The sequence below is a fragment of the Aedes aegypti genome, chromosome 2 (assembly GCF_002204515.2).
Source record: "Aedes aegypti strain LVP_AGWG chromosome 2, AaegL5.0 Primary Assembly, whole genome shotgun sequence".
In the NCBI taxonomy this organism is placed as follows: domain Eukaryota; kingdom Metazoa; phylum Arthropoda; class Insecta; order Diptera; family Culicidae; genus Aedes; species Aedes aegypti.
In genome coordinates, this window is record NC_035108.1 from 367,856,267 (window position 1) to 367,875,387 (window position 19,121).

The 19,121-nt window shown below is 35.2% G+C and overlaps 1 protein-coding gene across 1 annotated transcript in view; it reads left to right on the plus strand.

Annotated features, from left to right (window-relative positions):
- Nucleotides 1–215: 215 nt before the first annotated feature.
- LOC5575179 (RNA-binding protein FUS) overlaps nt 216–19,121 on the plus strand; it is a 30,477-nt gene continuing 11,571 nt past the window's right edge. The window contains exons 1-4 of the mRNA XM_021846584.1: nt 216–324; nt 14,202–14,256; nt 14,323–14,352; nt 14,431–14,599. Of these exons, the coding sequence (XP_021702276.1) occupies nt 14,208–14,256; nt 14,323–14,352; nt 14,431–14,599 (248 nt within the window). The 5' untranslated portion in view covers nt 216–324; nt 14,202–14,207. The remainder of the gene's footprint in view (nt 325–14,201; nt 14,257–14,322; nt 14,353–14,430; nt 14,600–19,121) is intronic.

The following is a 19,121-nucleotide window of genomic DNA, read 5'->3' on the forward strand; positions in this document are numbered from 1 at the left end:
TTATTATTTTTGCAAAACAATGATAGTAGTTTTCAAACATTTGTTGCACTCATAATTTATTATGCAGATAAATTGCCTCACATTCATACATCCTGCCCATCTATCAACCTTCCTCAAGAGGCGAAGAATCTCAACTCGTGAACCAGCTTTTTCGCAATCAACCAAGCTCAGCGCCGACTCTCACGCTATATTATCACATATAAAGCACCCTCTCGATGGACTTCTCCGATTCATTCGTACACTGGAGACGATCAAGTGATCATCTTCTTTAGCGTTATTCTGTGCTTTGTGATTTCAACTATCAGTGAGACCGTGAACTTGAAAGTAAGAATCAGTTGTTGTTTTTATTGTTGCTTGTGAGTGTGTCTAAAAATGGATTGTCTATTTCTGTGCGATGGAGTAGTGTGATAATTATGATGAATCGGGATTGGTTGTTGGCGCCGGGTTACTCCATTCAACATGATCGATCTTCTGTGAAATGTTTATTTATTAACCATCAATAGTGCTTAAATGGTGATCGCATCCACCAAATTGAAATAAGAAAAAAAAATCCTGTGGGACCGAAGCACGATCAGTCGTGGTATCACGACAAACCAAATGACGAAGTTTGCTACTAATGAAACAAGTTTCTTGAAGATGTCTTCCATATTAACCATATACCGGTTGAGCGGAAATCCCCGATCGTTGTTGGAGATGTTTAGCATTTTTGGAATGGGGATATCATTTGCAACTTGGGTTTTCGACGTGAAATAGGCTAAAAGCAACATTTGCAGACGAGCAAATGATTTTGAAACTGTGCTCTGTTTGTTGGGGGAGGTGGAGGAGAAAGATGTGACCGCAATTTGCTGACCGGAGTCAGCTGAACGAAGACCGGTTTTGAATAATAATCAGTGTTGGGAAGAGTTTGCTGCAGATAAACATGTTTTCTGGAGGATTAAAATAAGAAAATCGTTTTAGCGTTGGAATTGTTTTATTGGAAGTTTTACGTATTGTATCTTTAAGTACGGTGACTTAGAATGCTGGACAGAATTAAAACGCATTCGTCATTTTTCATGAAAAATGGTCACGTTTGGAGGCATAGATCTCGGCTTCTAGTACTCCAATTGATCTGAAATTTTCATAGCACCTTAAAAATTACATGAGCCCCACTCGTCAGAAAATTCACAATGTTTCGAACAGAAACTCTGTTATCTCAAAACACACATTTAGTAAAAATTGAATAAATTATATTTGGAAATAGGGTAGAAGCATCGATTTTGGCAATACGCCAGTCGTAGCCATAGTGGATCATACGCTGTTTTACAGAGTGCCGCCTTTCGTGGTCAGTGATTCCGAATTTTCAAGATTTCAAGAGATCTTGAACTCTATTCGCAAAGAAAGAAAACTGTTGCGTTTTGCCGGAAACTCTTAAAGATCGCGATCTTCTCCAATATTTTGAAGAGAAGAGGGACATTTTTTACTTATGACGACAAAACTGAACGTTTGGTTAATGTCGTCTTGAAAGGTCTCTCAAGTGACAAGGAGTCACCTGCAGAGATCAAAAATGGAATAAATGATTTACTTGGATTTTCCCCAGTCCTAGTGATAATTATAAAAAAGATAACTCAATCTGGCATTCTTCGGAAAGGGCTCTCTCAAGAATATTAGTTAGTTCACTTTCACAAAAGTGATCTAAATTAAAGCTTCAGAAAAAGCAAGACTTATGTTCGATGTCCGTGTGACATGGGAATATTTCCAGAAACCTGGAGAAAATTTCCAGAACCTCTTCCGGATATTTCTCATTGCTATACCCTGATAGCCCTACTTATGCTTTTGTATAGAGAAACGCTTCTACGTTTGTTTGGTCTTAACCGACTCTAGTCACTTTTGTAGCCAACTGGTTACTCACGCTGATGTTGATCATGTTCCTGTTACATTGAAAATATCCCATGAAGCGATTCTCAATCCTATCAGCTCCACTTTCAATTATTTTCGAGCTGACTGGAATATGTATGAAACATATATTGTTAAGTTATCTTGATGTTAACATTTCTTTACAAACGATACTTGATACTTCAACAACAAATTTGAATATGTGATTATAGACGATGATCTTAAACTATTGATCCGTCTTAAAAACGTGACTAGAACGCAAAAATTTCAACGCACTCGCGATCCAGCTATGAAAATTATATATAGCAGTATCTGCTAAAAGAAATTAAAAAACGATTTACACAAAAAACAAACAAAAATTAGGAAAATAAAATTTCTCAATTGGACCTTTGCTCTAAGCCAAATTATCTTAAATTTTGAATAAATTCCTGGCTTCAGCCGGCATTGAAAGAGGAAAACAAATTATTACTGACTAATGGCGAAAAAGCTCAAAAACTTGCTATGCAGTTTGAAAGCGCGCACAATTTTAAATTAGGACTTACTAGTCCAATAGAAAATCAAGGTACTCAGGATTTTGCATACATTCTCAACCAAGAGAAAGTTTTAGAAAATTCCTGAGAGACTGATTTTGAAGATGAATGTGAAAGACCTTTGTGGTGATGGAATTTTCTTACATCTTCATCAAGAAACTTCCAGAAAGTTGCTTATCATTCTTAGTTGATATATTTAACAAATGTTTCCAGTTGGCTTATTTTCCTGAAAAATGGACAAAAAGCCAAAGTTGTATCAATTTCAAAACCAGATAAAAATCCTACAGGAGATTCTAGCTTTCGTCCAGTCAGCTTGCTTTCCGTCATCAGTAAACTTTTTGAAAAGGTCATTTTGAACAGAATGGTGGTCCACATCGAAGAAAATTAATTTTTTTCCAATGAACAGTTCGGATTCCGCCATGGACATTCGCCCACTCATCAACTTTTACGTGTAACAAATTTGATCCGTTCCAACAAAACTGAACGCTATTCTTCTGCTTTTCTAGGCATAGAAAAAGCATTCGACAGTGTTTGGCATTGTGGCATAATTGTAAAATTAAAAAACGCTAATTTTCCAACATACATTGTTAGAATATTTCAAAGCTATCTGTCAAATCGTACACTTCAGGTTAATTATCAGAACTCCAGGTCTGAAAGACTTCCTGTAAGAGCTGGTGTTCCTCAAGGCAGCATTTTGGGACCAATATTATACAATATTTTCACATCTGACTTACCTGAGTTACCTCAGGGATGTCAAAAATCTTTGTTTGCAGATGAAACAGGCCTCTCCGCCAAAGGACGAAGTCTGCGTGTCATCTGCTGTAGATTGTAAACAAGTTTAGATATTTTTGCTTCATACTTTAAAAAAAATGGAAGATTTCTCCTAATGCTTCCAAAACTCAACTAATAATAATCGCATATAAACCCAAAGCTCTTCATTTGGAACCCAAGTAGACATGTTGTCACGATGAGAGGGGTCAGATAAATTGGTCAGATGAAGTCAAGTATGTAGGGCTCATGCTAGATGAAACTTTAACTTTCAAAAATCACATTGAGGGCATTCAAGCCAAATGTAACAACTATATAAAATGTCTATATCCACTTATTTACGGAAAATCGAAACATTGTATTAAGTACAAGCTTTTGATCTTCAAATAAATTTTCAGGCCAGCCATGTTGTAAACTGTACCAATATGGACTAGCTGTTGTAATACCAGGAAGAAAGCCCTGCAGAGAATTCAAAATAAAATTTTGAAAAAGATTCTGAGGCTTCTTTTTTGGTATAGTACCAATGAGTTACATAGAATATCCAATGTTGAAACATTGGAACAAATTTCAAATAAAATAAATAATAATTTCTGGCAAAAATTGTTACAATTTTCTATTGCCATGAATAATGCGTTATATTTTTGGGTCATGTTGGGTTAAGTTAATTGAAAGCTTTTTTTCTCTTTTATAAGCAGGTGAAATCAACTCACTAGTTAGAAATTCTGAACTGCTACGGCAAATGAAATGTTGTTAACTAAAAGTTAATAAAAGCTTAATTTTGTTTTACCAAATTAGGATGAAAGTGTTGTCTAACACAGAACACCTAGATATAATAAATGAATGTATGATTGGTATGATACTAATGAAGAATTAAAAATAAAAACATTGACATACACAAAAAATTGTCAATTGAATGTCATCTGACACGATGACATTTGCATAAATTATAAGTTTTGCATGGAATTCGGACATATCGGATCATACATGTTATGTCGAACGTGACACACATATAGTAAAAGTAGCGCCTTTTATGAAAAATGACACTAACAAAACCGTAACGTTTCCTTGCAAAGCTATCGTGTGCAGATGCATTCAATTGACATTTTTCTTTCCGACATTCGTTTTATCGCTGGTGTTGTTAATGTTTAAGGGAAGCGCCACCAAATAGCAGCGAAAACGTGTAGGCTACCATGATTGCTAACAATACTGTTCTACAATATTTTAGTACAACCCAGTGGCGCAACCAAGAGGGGGTTTTGGGGGTCAATGAAGAACCCACCCCACCCCAGAGCCGAAGAAAAATATATTGCTTCACATGTATATTTCCGTAGTTCGTTACACATTCTACAACTATGGAGGGGGTATTTTGTTTGGTTCGTTTTAACACTCAGATGGTTTATGATTTTCTTTTATCTTTTTCATTTCATTCTTAGACCCCTGAAGAGTATCACAGCAACAAAATTATTTGCAACTTCAAACCATAAAATAACACTGAACATAAAATGATTTCGTTGATAATTTGTTCGAGTATTTATTCTGCCCAGTGCTGTAAGGCTAATGAATTACGAAATTGTTTTGCATTTAACTAAAATCAAACTGAAGCATTTTGTGTGTGAAGTTCGACAACCTTCAAAATATGTTTGGACCTTTTTAACAGTTGGCTCAGTATTTTGCCAAAATGTTCGAACTTCGGAGGATATACATGCTTGAAAACGAGATTCCTCAGTTTTCAAAGATTACGAAGAAAGCTTTATTATGTGGATTGCCATTTATGTAATACTGGACAATTATGTTTCTACATGCAATGATTGCTAGCTCCTTAGACCTTAACGTACAACACAGGTAAAAAGCGATTGAACGTAATCATGCAAATGTATTTGAATGTTCTTTATTGCATCATTATCTAAGTAACCACTGGCCCACAAATTCCTCGTTTTGGGTTTATAGGGCTATTATACAGCTAATATAGAGCATGTGAGCTCTATAACAGCACTGTATTAGCACGCAGGGCGAATTAAAGTGCGGTTTGGTCACCTGAGTACTATATATAAATTTTTCAACCTCATATTTGATTCAAACATTCCTTCCGGAAAAGCATTATTTTCAAGATATCAAACCCCAACCCAACTGGTACATCCAATTTGGAGTAACTTTGACGAAGAACCCAAATTTCTGTCTTTTATAATTTGCGAGTTCTGATTTTTATTAACAACTAGTGGTCCCGGCAAACTTCGTCTTGCCATCAAGTAGGCTGTTGAAAAATGTCATGCAATCTCTCACACAAAATGACACATTAGTACTCTCCCGTTTTACCAAATTTTCCGATAACTTCCCTAAACTTTTTCGTCATAAGAACACGTCGGAATCCTTCAAGAAGACAACAGTAAAAGAATTGTGCAAATCGGGTGTCCCGTTCTGAAGTTATTTCGTGACATACAAACACCACTCCATTTTTATTTATATAGATTAAGTTAGGGTAGTCTTTGAAAAATCAACTTTTACCCAAAGATATTTTATCCCATGCCGTTAACCCGAATGCCATTAGCCTGAATTCCAGATCCCCGAACAACCCATAACCTCGATGTCTAATAGGGTAAGGGATCTAATTTTCGACCCAGTGCTAGTTTTCGACCCATTGATAGAACAAACGTTATTTAAATTACTATTTAAAATTTTGAAACATTTGTAAACCACTGGAATATGCCATTACTGTTTCTTTCATTGATGAGAAACTGCCACATTTGAAAAAAAAACTCATCTCAGTATAAAAACGGATCAGAACAATGCCTAATAGATACAGTTTGATAAAAAGAGATCAAATTTAGGCAAATTGTATAGATTTAGGTGCATCTATAAGCGAAAATATATTTTAAAAAGCTTTTGGAATTGTTCGAAAATTGAAACACCAGGTTTCAATTTTCGACCGGTCGAAAAAGCATGCCATGATTTCAGCAGGTGATGTGTTTTAGTTTTCGACCCTTCATCAAAAGTAAATATCGTTCATAAAGGTGGTGCCTCTTTGTTAGAGTTAAATTGCTTGCTTCAACGGTTTTCACGGATCTTGCTTTAATTTCATCAAAAATATATGGATTAATATATCACAGCGCTCAGAACAATACAGGCAAGTCTACACAGAAACCGACATTCGGCAGCAGCATCAGGTAGTCAACAAGACTCGGTTATGGAATTCCGCAATTACATGTATTCAATTTAAGATTTGCAGTCCGTTTCTTGTCCTGGATAGTCCACAATGGAGGAGAAGACAGAATTTGAAGTGTGGATAATCCGCAGTCAGCGACGGGGATGGCCAGCGAAACGTGTCCCAAAGTCGGAGTATGTTAAAGGGTTTCTTGATGCTCCAGGTGAATTGGTAGAGTATGATAAATAAAATCGCGAGATTGTTATAATGGAGCGGAGGAGGGAATCAAAAATTAAGAAACAAGAACAATGTCGAGTGCTAAAAGAAGAATTTGATTTTTTTATTTGAACTTCTAAAGAATGGAATGAAATAAATGTTTTAAACAAAATGGTGTTACATGTTTAAATGACCTCGAGACGAACCAGCCAAGGGCTGAAAGTCTCGTTAATAAAGACAATAATAATAATGTTTAAATGAAAATATGCTATTGCTGTACTATATCCTATCGCAACAATAGAATGCAATGCAGTTTGTTCCACGTAAGATCGTTTCAATGATAGAATAATATATTAGTGTCCATGAATGTCGTTTTTCCTTTGTCATACAGGTTGTGCTCAATGTGAAGATGAATCGAAGCCAAACCTCAAATGTTCAAGAGCATAAATCTGGAGAAACAAACATCTGTTTTAACTGAAAACTTCACAGATAAAAATATTTAAATTTCAATGTAGCGTAAACAGAAGAGACAGTAAAAGTAAACCAAATTCATTTATTGTTAAAGCATCAAGTTTGATTTTCAACTAAAGACGCACGAATGTTACACGATCGTGTAAATTTAAAGTGTATTCGATTAAAAAATAAGCGATTTGTTGTTGACATTTCTGTTTATTTTGATGCTTCAAATATGTGCATGGAAATAAAAAGAAAATTTCAACATATTTTTAGCTGTGTTAATCGGTTGATCACTAGCTGGTGGTGACCAATCGATTAATTTTTCAGCTCAAACGGATGTTCGGTTTTCCAGATTTGTTCTCTTGAAAGTTTGAGGTTTGGCTTCGATTCATCTCCACTTAAATCATAATATCGTAGTCCACAACTTAATCACGCAATACCACAAATGATGAAACATTTTACATTCAATATGCATCGTAATTCTGCAAAATGAAAAATGAAAATGAGAATATGCTTCGTAATTAACTAAATGTAAAATGTACCATGTAATCCACATTGAGATCTTCAAAGGATGTGAGTGGAATACAAAACCAGTATTTATGGCATTTATGAGCCTTCCTTAGCTCTATCAAATAACAATTGTGGAACTTCTTATCTTAAAGTTTGTTACTGAAATGGAAAGCATACTCTGTTGCTATTGGGATGGAATTCCAAGAAGAAAAGTGTTCGAATAATATTCTATAATAAATTGATAATTTTCGCACATACATCAATGTTTAAAACTTCCCATATTGTCATTGAATGATAAAAGCAAGAAAAAGTAAATTCATTTCCTTCAGATAAGCAAAAACTTGATATAAATTTCGTAGAATAGTGTTTTCCTCACACAATATACCGATTATATTGTTCCAATTTGACACAGGTCGAAAATTAGCACATGCATGGGTCGAAAAATAAAACAATGGGTCGAAAAATAGCACAAAAAGATAAAGTCATTTATCCTCAAAATTACATAAAATACAATGAAATATCATCTGATAGAAGCTATACACAAACAAATAATATGTTGTTTTATTCGGTTGCCAAATTTGAATATTAGTTTATGATTTTTGCCGGATTTTTAGAAGTTTTCCACTCCTATGCAGGTTTCATGGGTCGAAATATAGTGCTTTTACCCTATCATGCGGAAATATCATCAATGTCATCATGTCAAGATGATTGGAAATTCGGGCAAATAGTATTCGGGATGATGGAATTCGGGATAATGGCATCCGGGGTGATGGGGTAGAATCACCAAAATAAACTAAGGTTCTGTCCAAGGATGGAAATCTAGTGATCATGATAAAACAAATGATGCATCGTGGTTGTTCTTTATCATGCGATCATAGCAACAACGATAAACCCTTAGTCGTCAAGCCATCACAACAAAATCCGCTCCGCGAAAAAATAATGCTCAGCCTGTGAGCTGACGATCAATTGTTCGCAAACCGATTTCATTAGTTTTGGAGGATTTTCACGCTTTCATTCTGCGATATGACTTCTAGCATACCATTATTGATCCAAAAGTCTTTCGAGAATGGTTTGAGCGAAACTTAACATCGTAAATGCGTTCTAATGCACGTTAATCGCAACATGTTACAACATCCGACAAACGGTTTGTCCTACGATAAACAGTTCATCTGATGATCCATATATCGTTGCAACGCGCGCAGAATGATGTACCGCAATCATGCTTTTTGCAAGAATGACAGCCCTCTTAAATCATTCGAATACTGTGTTATTTGTCGCTAGAGACGATTTTCTTCCTATTAAGGTTGCTTAGTTATTTCAAAATAAGGTTGATTCGAAATATCTATAATTCTGAAAAGCAAAAACCGATCCTAAACATTTGGAAGTTATTAGAAAAAATATTTTTTCTTTTGTCTGGGTAGCGGAAACTGTGGAAATTTTGTTTATATATACATTTGAGGGCATTGCCTCTTATGGTCAAAAAATAGATTTGTATAGACTATAGAATTTAAGTCCAATTGTTGAATTCAAGGAACGATAGCCAAATGGGCTGCTATTGTAATTTAAAATAGTATCACCGATCGGGCGAGATGTTGCATCGTCGTTGTAGCATCGATGATGATGGTGATGATGCTACATGAGAAACTGAATAAATAAGTGACAATATTAGATCAATCACCATAACTGGAATCTAAAGTGTTGAGAGAAAAAATATGTTGAAAATGTCGGCAAAATATAAATAAAAAATCCAAAGACATGACATACATAAAACTGACGGTTTGGGCGCACACATTTTTGTCTTTTTAGTTATAGCTTTGGAACCAATGTGGCGTTGTCGCATGGATAATAGAGTGTTTCAAAAAATCGTTTTTGCTCCACACCGCTCATTCAATTCTAGATCAAATTCTGAGTGTCCTCCAAAAATTTGAGCTCATTTGGATAATTACTGGGGGGTCCGATTTAAAAACGGTCTTCGACAAAGTTGCAGCTGATGAATGTGTCTTGCAGTATCAACGTAGTTCTAATCCCCAAGAGCACATGGGCAAACACTATGACCGATTGAATGAATTGCTTGCTTCTCCCATAGTAATTCCCATATAAACTTTAAAGGGCTTGTGCAGTCTCAGTTTTCATCCAAATGAGCTTAAATTTTGGGAGGACACTCAGAATTTGATCTAGAATCGAATGAGTGGTGTGGAGCAAAAACGATTTTTTGAACCACTCTAATGGATATGATGATGATGATTTGTGGATCCGGCTCCCTATTCGAGGTTTTCCGGCCACAGCACTTAACATAAAACACTTACAACATCAAGAAGTACAGCTAGAGCTAGAGCGAAACCAGATCATATCTCAATTACTTCCGTGCAGTATCACCAAAAAGTCTCCAGAAGATAAGGAGCAGCAATTTATTTAGCGATCAAACATGCTTGAAAACAAAAACGTTAAGGTACCGCGGGGCAAGTGGGAACGAAAAAAACGATAGTTCAAACAAATTGTTCAATCAAATTTTCAAATGTCAATATTTTTCAAATCCAACAACACAATTACGTTTTGGCCACATATTTGCTGGTGTGTGCATGAAACTAATCGAATAATTTCGAAATTGTGAAAACCTTGGAAGAAAGTTTTAGAATGAGTTATTGGACGCAGTTACCTCGCTAAACGGGGCAAGTGGGACACATCCAGTTTCATGCGTCAATCCATATCAGTAAGTCAACCATTACAATAATAGGATTGATAAGTCATAGATTTTTAATTTTAAGTAAATATTTGATGTACATAAGGGATCAACCATAAAAAAACGTTACCTTTTAGGAAGAACCCCTTTATTTAATAGTATGTCACCTCACATTTAATGTTAACTGAAAATTCCTCAATAAAAGCGTAAAGAGGAATTAAACATGTTCAAAATGTAAAATTTTTAAGTTGTTAATTGATGTGTAGCACATAAACAATCAATAATTGACGAAATTGTAAATATGTTTTCTTATTATTTATATGCATGGCAGAAAACCACCTTATGGGGTGGAATTGTTTTCCATTACTACTTAATTTGGTAGAAATAACATATAAAGTTTAAATAAAATAGAAAAGTAATCTTTCTCATGATGCATTTCAAATTTCAGCTGTGTGTTTGTTCAACTTTGATGTCGTATTTCAAAAAAAAAAAAAAAGAGTAATAACACTTTTTTTCTCCCTCTTATGCAAGTACGTAATTTGAGGTTGATCTTTTTTGACAAAAATCATTTGTTTGAATGTTTTAGTGCTGCTCTCTACGAAAATGTATGAAACGTGAACGAAAAGTTTTGATTCTGGCTTTTGTTTTGATAGGTCCCACTTACCCCAGGTACAAATATATTTTGGGGTAAGATAGACCATCGAAAATGTCATATGAAATGAAAACAAAATACTGGTTTATCGTTAGCAGCTTGTAATAATACTTAAAATTATAGCGTACTGATGGAATTCGATTTAAAACACATTTATTTTTTGCGAGTCAATGCAAGACGTGAAACGTGTCACAATTTATCATACAAGTTGAAAATGGCGCTGAACTGACAACTGTTACATGAACCACATGGTAATAAAATAACAATATGTTTAGTACTAAATACATTCCTTATCATTGCATCTTCAACTTTCTAGAAGAATACCCCCACGAAAAACTTTTCCTAGTTGAGCTATGACGAAACGCCTCACTTACCCCGGATTCTCACTTGCCCCGGGCTACCTTATGGCTAAAATATTAACGTCCCATAAAAAAATATAAAATTTCCATAGAAAATGCAAAATTTTCCAGTAAAGAAACAAGGGTAAAATCAACAGAAAAGTTAAAAATTTACATAAAAAAATAAAGAAGTGCATAGAAAAAACAAAATTTTCCATAAATAAAAAAAATTGAGCAATAAATAGATTCAAAAGTGCAGTAGAATCGACAAAAATCTCACTAAAAAATATCGAATTTTACATTTAAAAACCTCAAAATGTCCCTATTTTCTTCACAAAAAGCAAGAAATAATTATAAATTTTCCACAAAAAAAGCCAAAATTTGCAATAAATAAATAATAATTCGCCCACAATAAATCAAAAATTTCCATTCAAAAAATCAAAAAGAGCAATAGCAGTAAATGCAAAGTTGCAATAAACAAACCCAACTGAGCAATTCAAAATGACATTAAATACATGAAAATGTTGTAGAAAATTCCAATATTTAAGTAAAACTTTCCATAAAAATAACGTAATTTTCCAATAATGAGTAATAATGTGTGTAATGGATTTCATAAATTTTCAGTCAAACTGAAGCATTGTTTTTACAATTGGAGCTAATTAGTCTTCGTATGTAGATGTAGTAATTGCATTTTAGAGTTCGATAATTAATTACGTAAGGGAAGGGGAGAGCGGGGAGATTGGCCGGGTTTGAAAAAATATTTCTTGCCATATAGAAAAAAATAATGTTTCATACAAAAAATCATACATTGAGAGCATGAGTTTAGGCACAGCGATCGGGAGCGCCACCATCCAGGCAAGTATACTGACCAACTTGTATATCAAAACCCAAACCTGCTTGACCACCATGTTTTTAAACACCAGTTCCCTGGCTGGTGAGGCATGAGAGCATAAGCTTCTACCATCAATGTAGTTGGACATAACCCAAGTAGTGACATAAGTGTTCCTAATATTGGAAGATTAGATATCCCATGTTCCATGTTTCATTTCAACTTTGCCGAAATAATTAAAATTGTAGCTCCCAACGATAGGGTGCATTGAAAAACATTTTTTTGTGATTTTTCGAAACCTCGCCTCCCCTCCATGTATGATTTTTTGTATGAAACATTATTTTTTTCTATATGGCAAGACATATTTTTTCAAACCCTCTCCCTCCCTCTCCCCTTCCCTAAATTCTTACGTAATTAATTATCGAACTCTAAAATGCAATTACTACATCTACATACGACGTCTAATTAGCTCCAATTGTAAAAACAATGCTTCAGTTTGACTGAAAATTTATGAAATCCATTACACACATTATTACTCATTATTGGAAAATTACGTTATTTTTATGGAAAGTTTTACTTAAATATTGGAATTTTCTACAACATTTTCATGTATTTATTGTCATTTTGAATTGCTCAGTTGGGTTTGTTTATTGCAACTTTGCATTTACTGCTATTGCTCTTTTTGATTTTTTGAATGGAAATTTTTGATTTATTGTGGGCGAATTATTATTTATTTATTGCAAATTTTGGCTTTTTTTTTGTGGAAAATTTATAATTATTTCTTGCTTTTTGTGAAGAAAATAGGGACATTTTGAGGTTTTTAAATGTAAAATTCGATATTTTTTAGTGAGATTATTGTCGATTCTACTGCACTTTTGAATCTATTTATTGCTCAAAATTTTTTTATTTATGGAAAATTTTGTTTTTTCTATGCACTTCTTTATTTTTTTATGTAAATTTTTAACTTTTCTGTTGATTTTACCCTTGTTTCTTTACTGGAAAATTTTGCATTTTCTATGGAAATTTTATATTTTTTTATGGAACGATTAATTGTCTGCCGCTACCTTATCTTGGTTGTATGGTCAAAGCGGTATTATTTTTTGATCCGTTCCTATTTCCTTTCCCTACTATCCATAAGATGAAGTTTTAATTTGGTTTTCAGCTCGCTCAGTTCCAACTCTGCCATTCTTTGCAATAATATGTGACGCATTGTTAATATTTGATTGGTCCATAACTGTGGGGTCATAATATTTTGGAATTGTGGGTTCCATATCTCGGCTAGAGGAAATATTATTTAAATTGAAAAAAAAAAAACCTTCATGCAATAATAATTCAATCAGACTGTATTCGTAGACTATTTCCTGTTTACATAGCAATTATTTTCTGAGGAATAGAGCAGCTTATCGAGATCGGAAGCTGTATGGAATTCCTACACTATCCCATGTTTTGTAAAAGCGCAGTAATTACAGAAGACGCCTATGACGTTTTTTTTTATTGAAGAAATCACTGTTCTGTTCTTTCATTCGCTAAACTAATCACGTTTATCATGCCCGTTAATTCTGATGAGTCACATGCTACAGAGATATACAATTGAGAAGATTGCCTATCACATCTGGGCTCATTTCCAATCGAAGAGTATTATAAACCGTTCGCTGAATGGAATCACACTGGCCAATTCCAGAGATTGTGCTAATTACCGAAATTCGACTCTCCAATTAGCACTTTGGACAATCAAGGCTCCCACTTCGAGTTTTTCGCTATCGTTTCGTTACGGTGCAGTTGAGTTGTCTGCCTATTTATTTATTTTTTCCTGTTTTGGCTCGTAGCTATGAGCATCATTCAGCCGCATCCAACTAGCTCTGTATAAGCGGTTTCATGTGCGATTCAAAGAGCTTTCTCAGCACAGTTTGATGACATCATTTTTGTTCTCTCGCGATTTGCTTGAAAACGTAAACTATCCTCAGTATTGCTAGAGATTTCATCGCGTTCAACTCGTTACCGAAACTATTATAATAAAAGAAAAATCCACTTTAGTGAAGAAGTAACTCGTGTGAATGAGATAATGGATCGTCATTTTCAGAGGTCCGCACCAAAAAATTAAAACTGGTTTTACAAGCTCTTGTTTACGAAAAAATCATGGGATCATGGGAAATCTCGCAGGAAACTCAGGTTTTATAATCCCATTAAAATTATTCCCTCTTCTATCCGTAGGTAATCATGCTAAAATTTGTGTTAATATCTGCCCTAGTGGCTGGAGCTTCAGCAGGTGAGTCACAAAAATCGCCACATTCGTTCTTTGTCAGTATTCAAACGTGTGCTTCCAATTCCTCAGGTTATGCCAGCAGTCAGTATGCGGGAGCCGGTACGTCTTCTGGTGTCTATAACCAGCTCAACACGGGACAAAATGCCTATGCTGACAAATACCCCTATACCAATACAGGTTACAACGGGGGTTTTGCGTCGCAGTACGCCGGTCCCAATGGCGTAGGAGCCTCTATTGGATCTGGAGCCTTCGTTCCCGGATTTGCCCCCTTCCAGCCGGTGCCAGCGTTCCCCAGCGCGTTTGACTTCAACAGTTTCTACCAGGGACTGCAATCCAACTTTGCCAAGTAATGCTCCTGTCTTTCAGATTACCTTCTGCTGCTTCGACTTGCCTTTTTCTCCGCTCTAGCCGCGCTCGGCTTTGATGATTAACGCTTCTTCTTTTCCTGTACGACTTGCTTTCATTTGCCATAAATTATTTTTTGAAATTCGTCGCAAAACCTGTTTTAGCGCAGTTTCCAGAACTTAATGCTCCGCTTCGAATAAGATGACATCAGTTGCTCTTAGCGCATCCGTTTCGGTTGGATTGCATATTTTACGTCATACTTTTGTTACACTGAAATCTTCATTTGCGTAACTTCTACTTGCTTAAATTCCATTTACGTAAAACATTTCTTGATAAAGAAAATTGGTTTTCTTTACCTCACGAAGTGTTTGGAGTATAAGTCTCACGCCGGATCAGACAGCTATGAGTTCAACACATATCAAAGTTATTCAAGTTTATAAGGACTTCAGAACTTCACGGTAAGCTTTCTGAAGTTAATGAATAAGGTTTACACCAAAACAGATTCAATAATTTACGTCCAATCGATTTTCGAATTCAACATATGTTTGTGGTTATCCAAAAACTAATTTGAGTGAATGCCTTCGAATCTACTGGTGGAACCATGGACCTCTCGTAGAAAAGTCATGCTGAAGGTGGCTGGGTTTGAATTCCAATCGATACAGGATCTTTTCGTAATAGAAATTTCCTTGACTTTCCTGGGCATGGAGTATCATTGGGCCTTCCATATGATATAGGAAAGCAAAAATAGCAATTTTGGCACAAAAAGTATTCAGTTCACCTTCCTGTTGCATTCAATAAGGCATTTCAGGTCATATTGACCCGGATTTGGCACTGTAATTTTGCAGGCATTTCCCAACCAAATTTTTTTACTCAGCTCAGTTTATAAACTTTACGAATCTTTGCCAGAAACAAAGATTGACCAAGATTGGCCGTTAAGAATCGGTGCCAAACAGATCAAAGTTTGGCTATTTTCGGAAGAATACGATCCTATCGATAGGGGACGTGAAATTTATCTGTATTGGTTTCCAAATGGCTGAATATGTAGAAATTTCCTATCAGAACTGAAATCATCTGGCACTATCAACAATTTGGAGCAACTATAATTATCTGGAGGCCACGGAACAGAATTCTGTGCCCCGTACAAGTACCAGAGACCCGGATACGTGACTAGGGTTATTACAAGAATCTTGTTGAACACAGGACTTCGGATCAACAAATGTAATCAGTCATCTGTTATTAGTTCAAACTATGCTTTATTTTATTTTTGAACTCATCTTTTTGAAGGTCTAGTCAACATTTTGGTTGTTATAACTGTTGTAATAGATTCATATATCATTTATAATGTTGACAGTTTAATGATATATTAAAGCTATAACAAATAGATATTCAAATTTGATCTAAAATAGATGAAATCGATAATTACCATTTAAAAATTAGGACCTTTTCATTAATAACGCTTTGGGCTTCGTTCGGTTGGTCATCAGATAAAGGCTTCAGTGGGAGAGTTATTTAAATCTGTGTAGACATTGGGTTACAAGAAGTCATCTCTCTCACTCGGTGAAGAACAGAACGAGAGTGTGTGCGCGAGTGACGGCTTCGAACAGAGTCGATCGGAAGTCTGACTATGCAACGATCACAGGGAAAAAAATGAGTCAATCAGTCGGTTTTATTTGAGAGCAACGGACGTGTTACGGCGACGGATTAGTTGAGGATGCTTAACATCGACAATAACTGTTGTTATACATCATTCTATGAATCAATAAACTCGTAGAAAATGTATGGAAAGGCTATTGGCCTAGCAAAGTATAGGCCATAAACGTACTTCGCACGGATTTTTCAGATAGAAATACAATTTTTTGATGAACATTTAAAATATCCACCTAGTCTCGAGCACGGAATCTCTGGATACATGATATAGCACCTGCTCATTTGCGAATATAAATGCATGTTTCTTATATAGCGGCACTTGCTTTATTCATCTATACCAAGCTTCCGAATTCTCACTCACTCTCACGATAATGGATTTCTCCATCACCACAATTATCAGCGAAAAGCTGCCTTGCGAAATTATCCGTCTACAAAACAAAGCGAAAATAGATAATGGCACAACTCCACAGCTGTGAGAATTTTATTTTATCATTCTCCTCTCCATGGAGAACTTTTCATGTGTCCATCGCCACAAGCAGCAGTTGCTTTTATGCATCAAATTAACTGCTGCTTTCGTCAAGTTGATGTGGTAGCATGGATAGCGTGCACGCATCGCGGCTGTTTCTAGCAATGTTGTAGGTTCGAATCCCGTCGGCGGCGCCAGTTTTTGTTTATCCACATAGTGATAATTCTCGGGAGAAGTTGGTGAGCAAAAATATGATGGGGTGAAAAAGAAATTAACCCCGGAGTGGAAAGATTTTCGGTTATCCTCCATCGTAACTCTAGGGAAAATAAGTGTGAGCGAAAAAAGATATTCACGTGAGGAAGCGAAAAAACATTCTCCTTACGTGCGAATCGTAGATTTCGCATCATTGATACGATAATTCAGAACCCTGATCTAGACCCATCTTTAGCAGATACCCAGCCTGAAAAACAATTTTTGCTAAGTCGGTGACATTTTATTCTCTGTTATTTATGCTCAATCTCATAACCAATAATCATGCAGGCTAGGGTGGTTCAGGATTCAAAAATGTTTGAAAATCCAATCTCCCATATCTTCCTTACCACCCTTACCATAAACATCGTTCAAACCTGTCAAGAGTATTCCATGAATCATTTTTTTTAATAAATAAAATAATTTACCAAGGATTCAGGATACTTGAAATTCTTAGAGGATTTCAGATAAGTGGAAGGAAGTTTTGTTGTTTAGTGATGAAAAATGTAGAGCTTTTTCTGACTTAATCGAAGAGCATATTTTTGACGTTCTTCGTTTGGGGGATGGGAGGGGGGTTCTACGAAAGTGTGACAGTGCATGTATAAGGTATTGGAAAAAGCGTGACAGAGGGGGGAGGGGGTCTAGAAATCCCGAGAAACGATTGACGTCATATTTGAATCTTCCCTTAATAGCTTAATATATGATTGAAAAAGATTTCAACCCGTAGGATCAATGACATTTCAGTTCATCTAATGACAACTCGTCCCGAAGTAAAATTTGCCGAGGGCTGATTCAAAAGTGATTTCCATACTAATTTAAAACGCATTTTGAAAATTGTTCCAGTTTACAAACAATTTTGAAACTTTGGATTATGGTTCAATTATTTACGTACATTCAGAATGTGCATAAAAAACTGGACACCCCTAAACAAGCCAGTTCTCCAGAGACACAAGCTAATCATAAAATTATCATTGAATTCTTTCAGGAGTTTCTTCATAAATCCTTACAATTACAAAATTTAAGTGTCTCTTGTAGATTTGGGGTTGCTCTATCTAGTATAATTTATCAAACTTTTTTGTGATCTAATCCTTCAAGCATGCAATATATGACTTAAGCTTTCATTTAATATATAATTTGGTTGAAATTGCACGACTAAATTTAGATTAGATCGGTTTTTCCAACAAGCTTGCACTCCCCATACAAAATTCTTCGTTTCTTTTATATGGCAATATACAATACTTTTCGAAACCATCAAAAAATAACTTTTTAACCTCGGAAGCATTATGAACTTAACTTTGTAATTCACATGAAGTTTGAATTATGTGGCAAATTAGGCGAATAATGTGCCGTACAAGCTAGCAAGCTTGCATGCAAGTTGGCTGAAATAGTCAAATGTTGCATTTTTAACAGTCAATATCTCAAAAACTAGTCGTGCTATGATATTTTTGAGAACGTCAATGAAATCAGCAACCTTTAATTTAGTAAATGGGGGTATTTTGGTGTTTGAGACAAAAACGTGTTCCGCAGTGTTATTTGTTCAGGGATGCCTCCAAGAAATTGTTCAGATATACATCCAGAAAATTATCTAAAAAATTCTATCTACGATAACGATTCCTCCTTGATTCTTATCATGAATTCACTCTTATCTATGTAAAATCGTTCAAGGATTGTTCCAGAACTTTTTGAATGGATTTCTGTATTAATTTCTTCGAAAATATCTTTGAGACACCTACCTGAAAAATTATCGTTCAAAAATTACCACAATGAACTAGGAGGAATAATAACCTACTGCCATTCGATTCTTCAAAAAAGGGCCCTGTAAAATTTCCTCTAGATATAGTTCTTAAATTATTCCTCTAGGTTATTTCTTAAATAATCCTATTATAGATTATTTCTGGAGCATTCCACTCCAGGAATTCTTTCAGTAATTCCCCCTTGCACCTTCTCAGGGATTATTCAATATATATCATTATTGTTCCTGGAGTTTTTTCAGGGATTTTTCGGATGATTTATCCAGAAGATCATACAAGGTAATCTTTGGATATTTTCTTCATAGGTTTCCTGCTAGAATTTTTCAGGATTTGTTTTTATTGAATAATCATACAAGAATTCCTACAGAGCTTCAAGATTTTTTTTCCAAAATTGTGTTCCTTAAATTCTC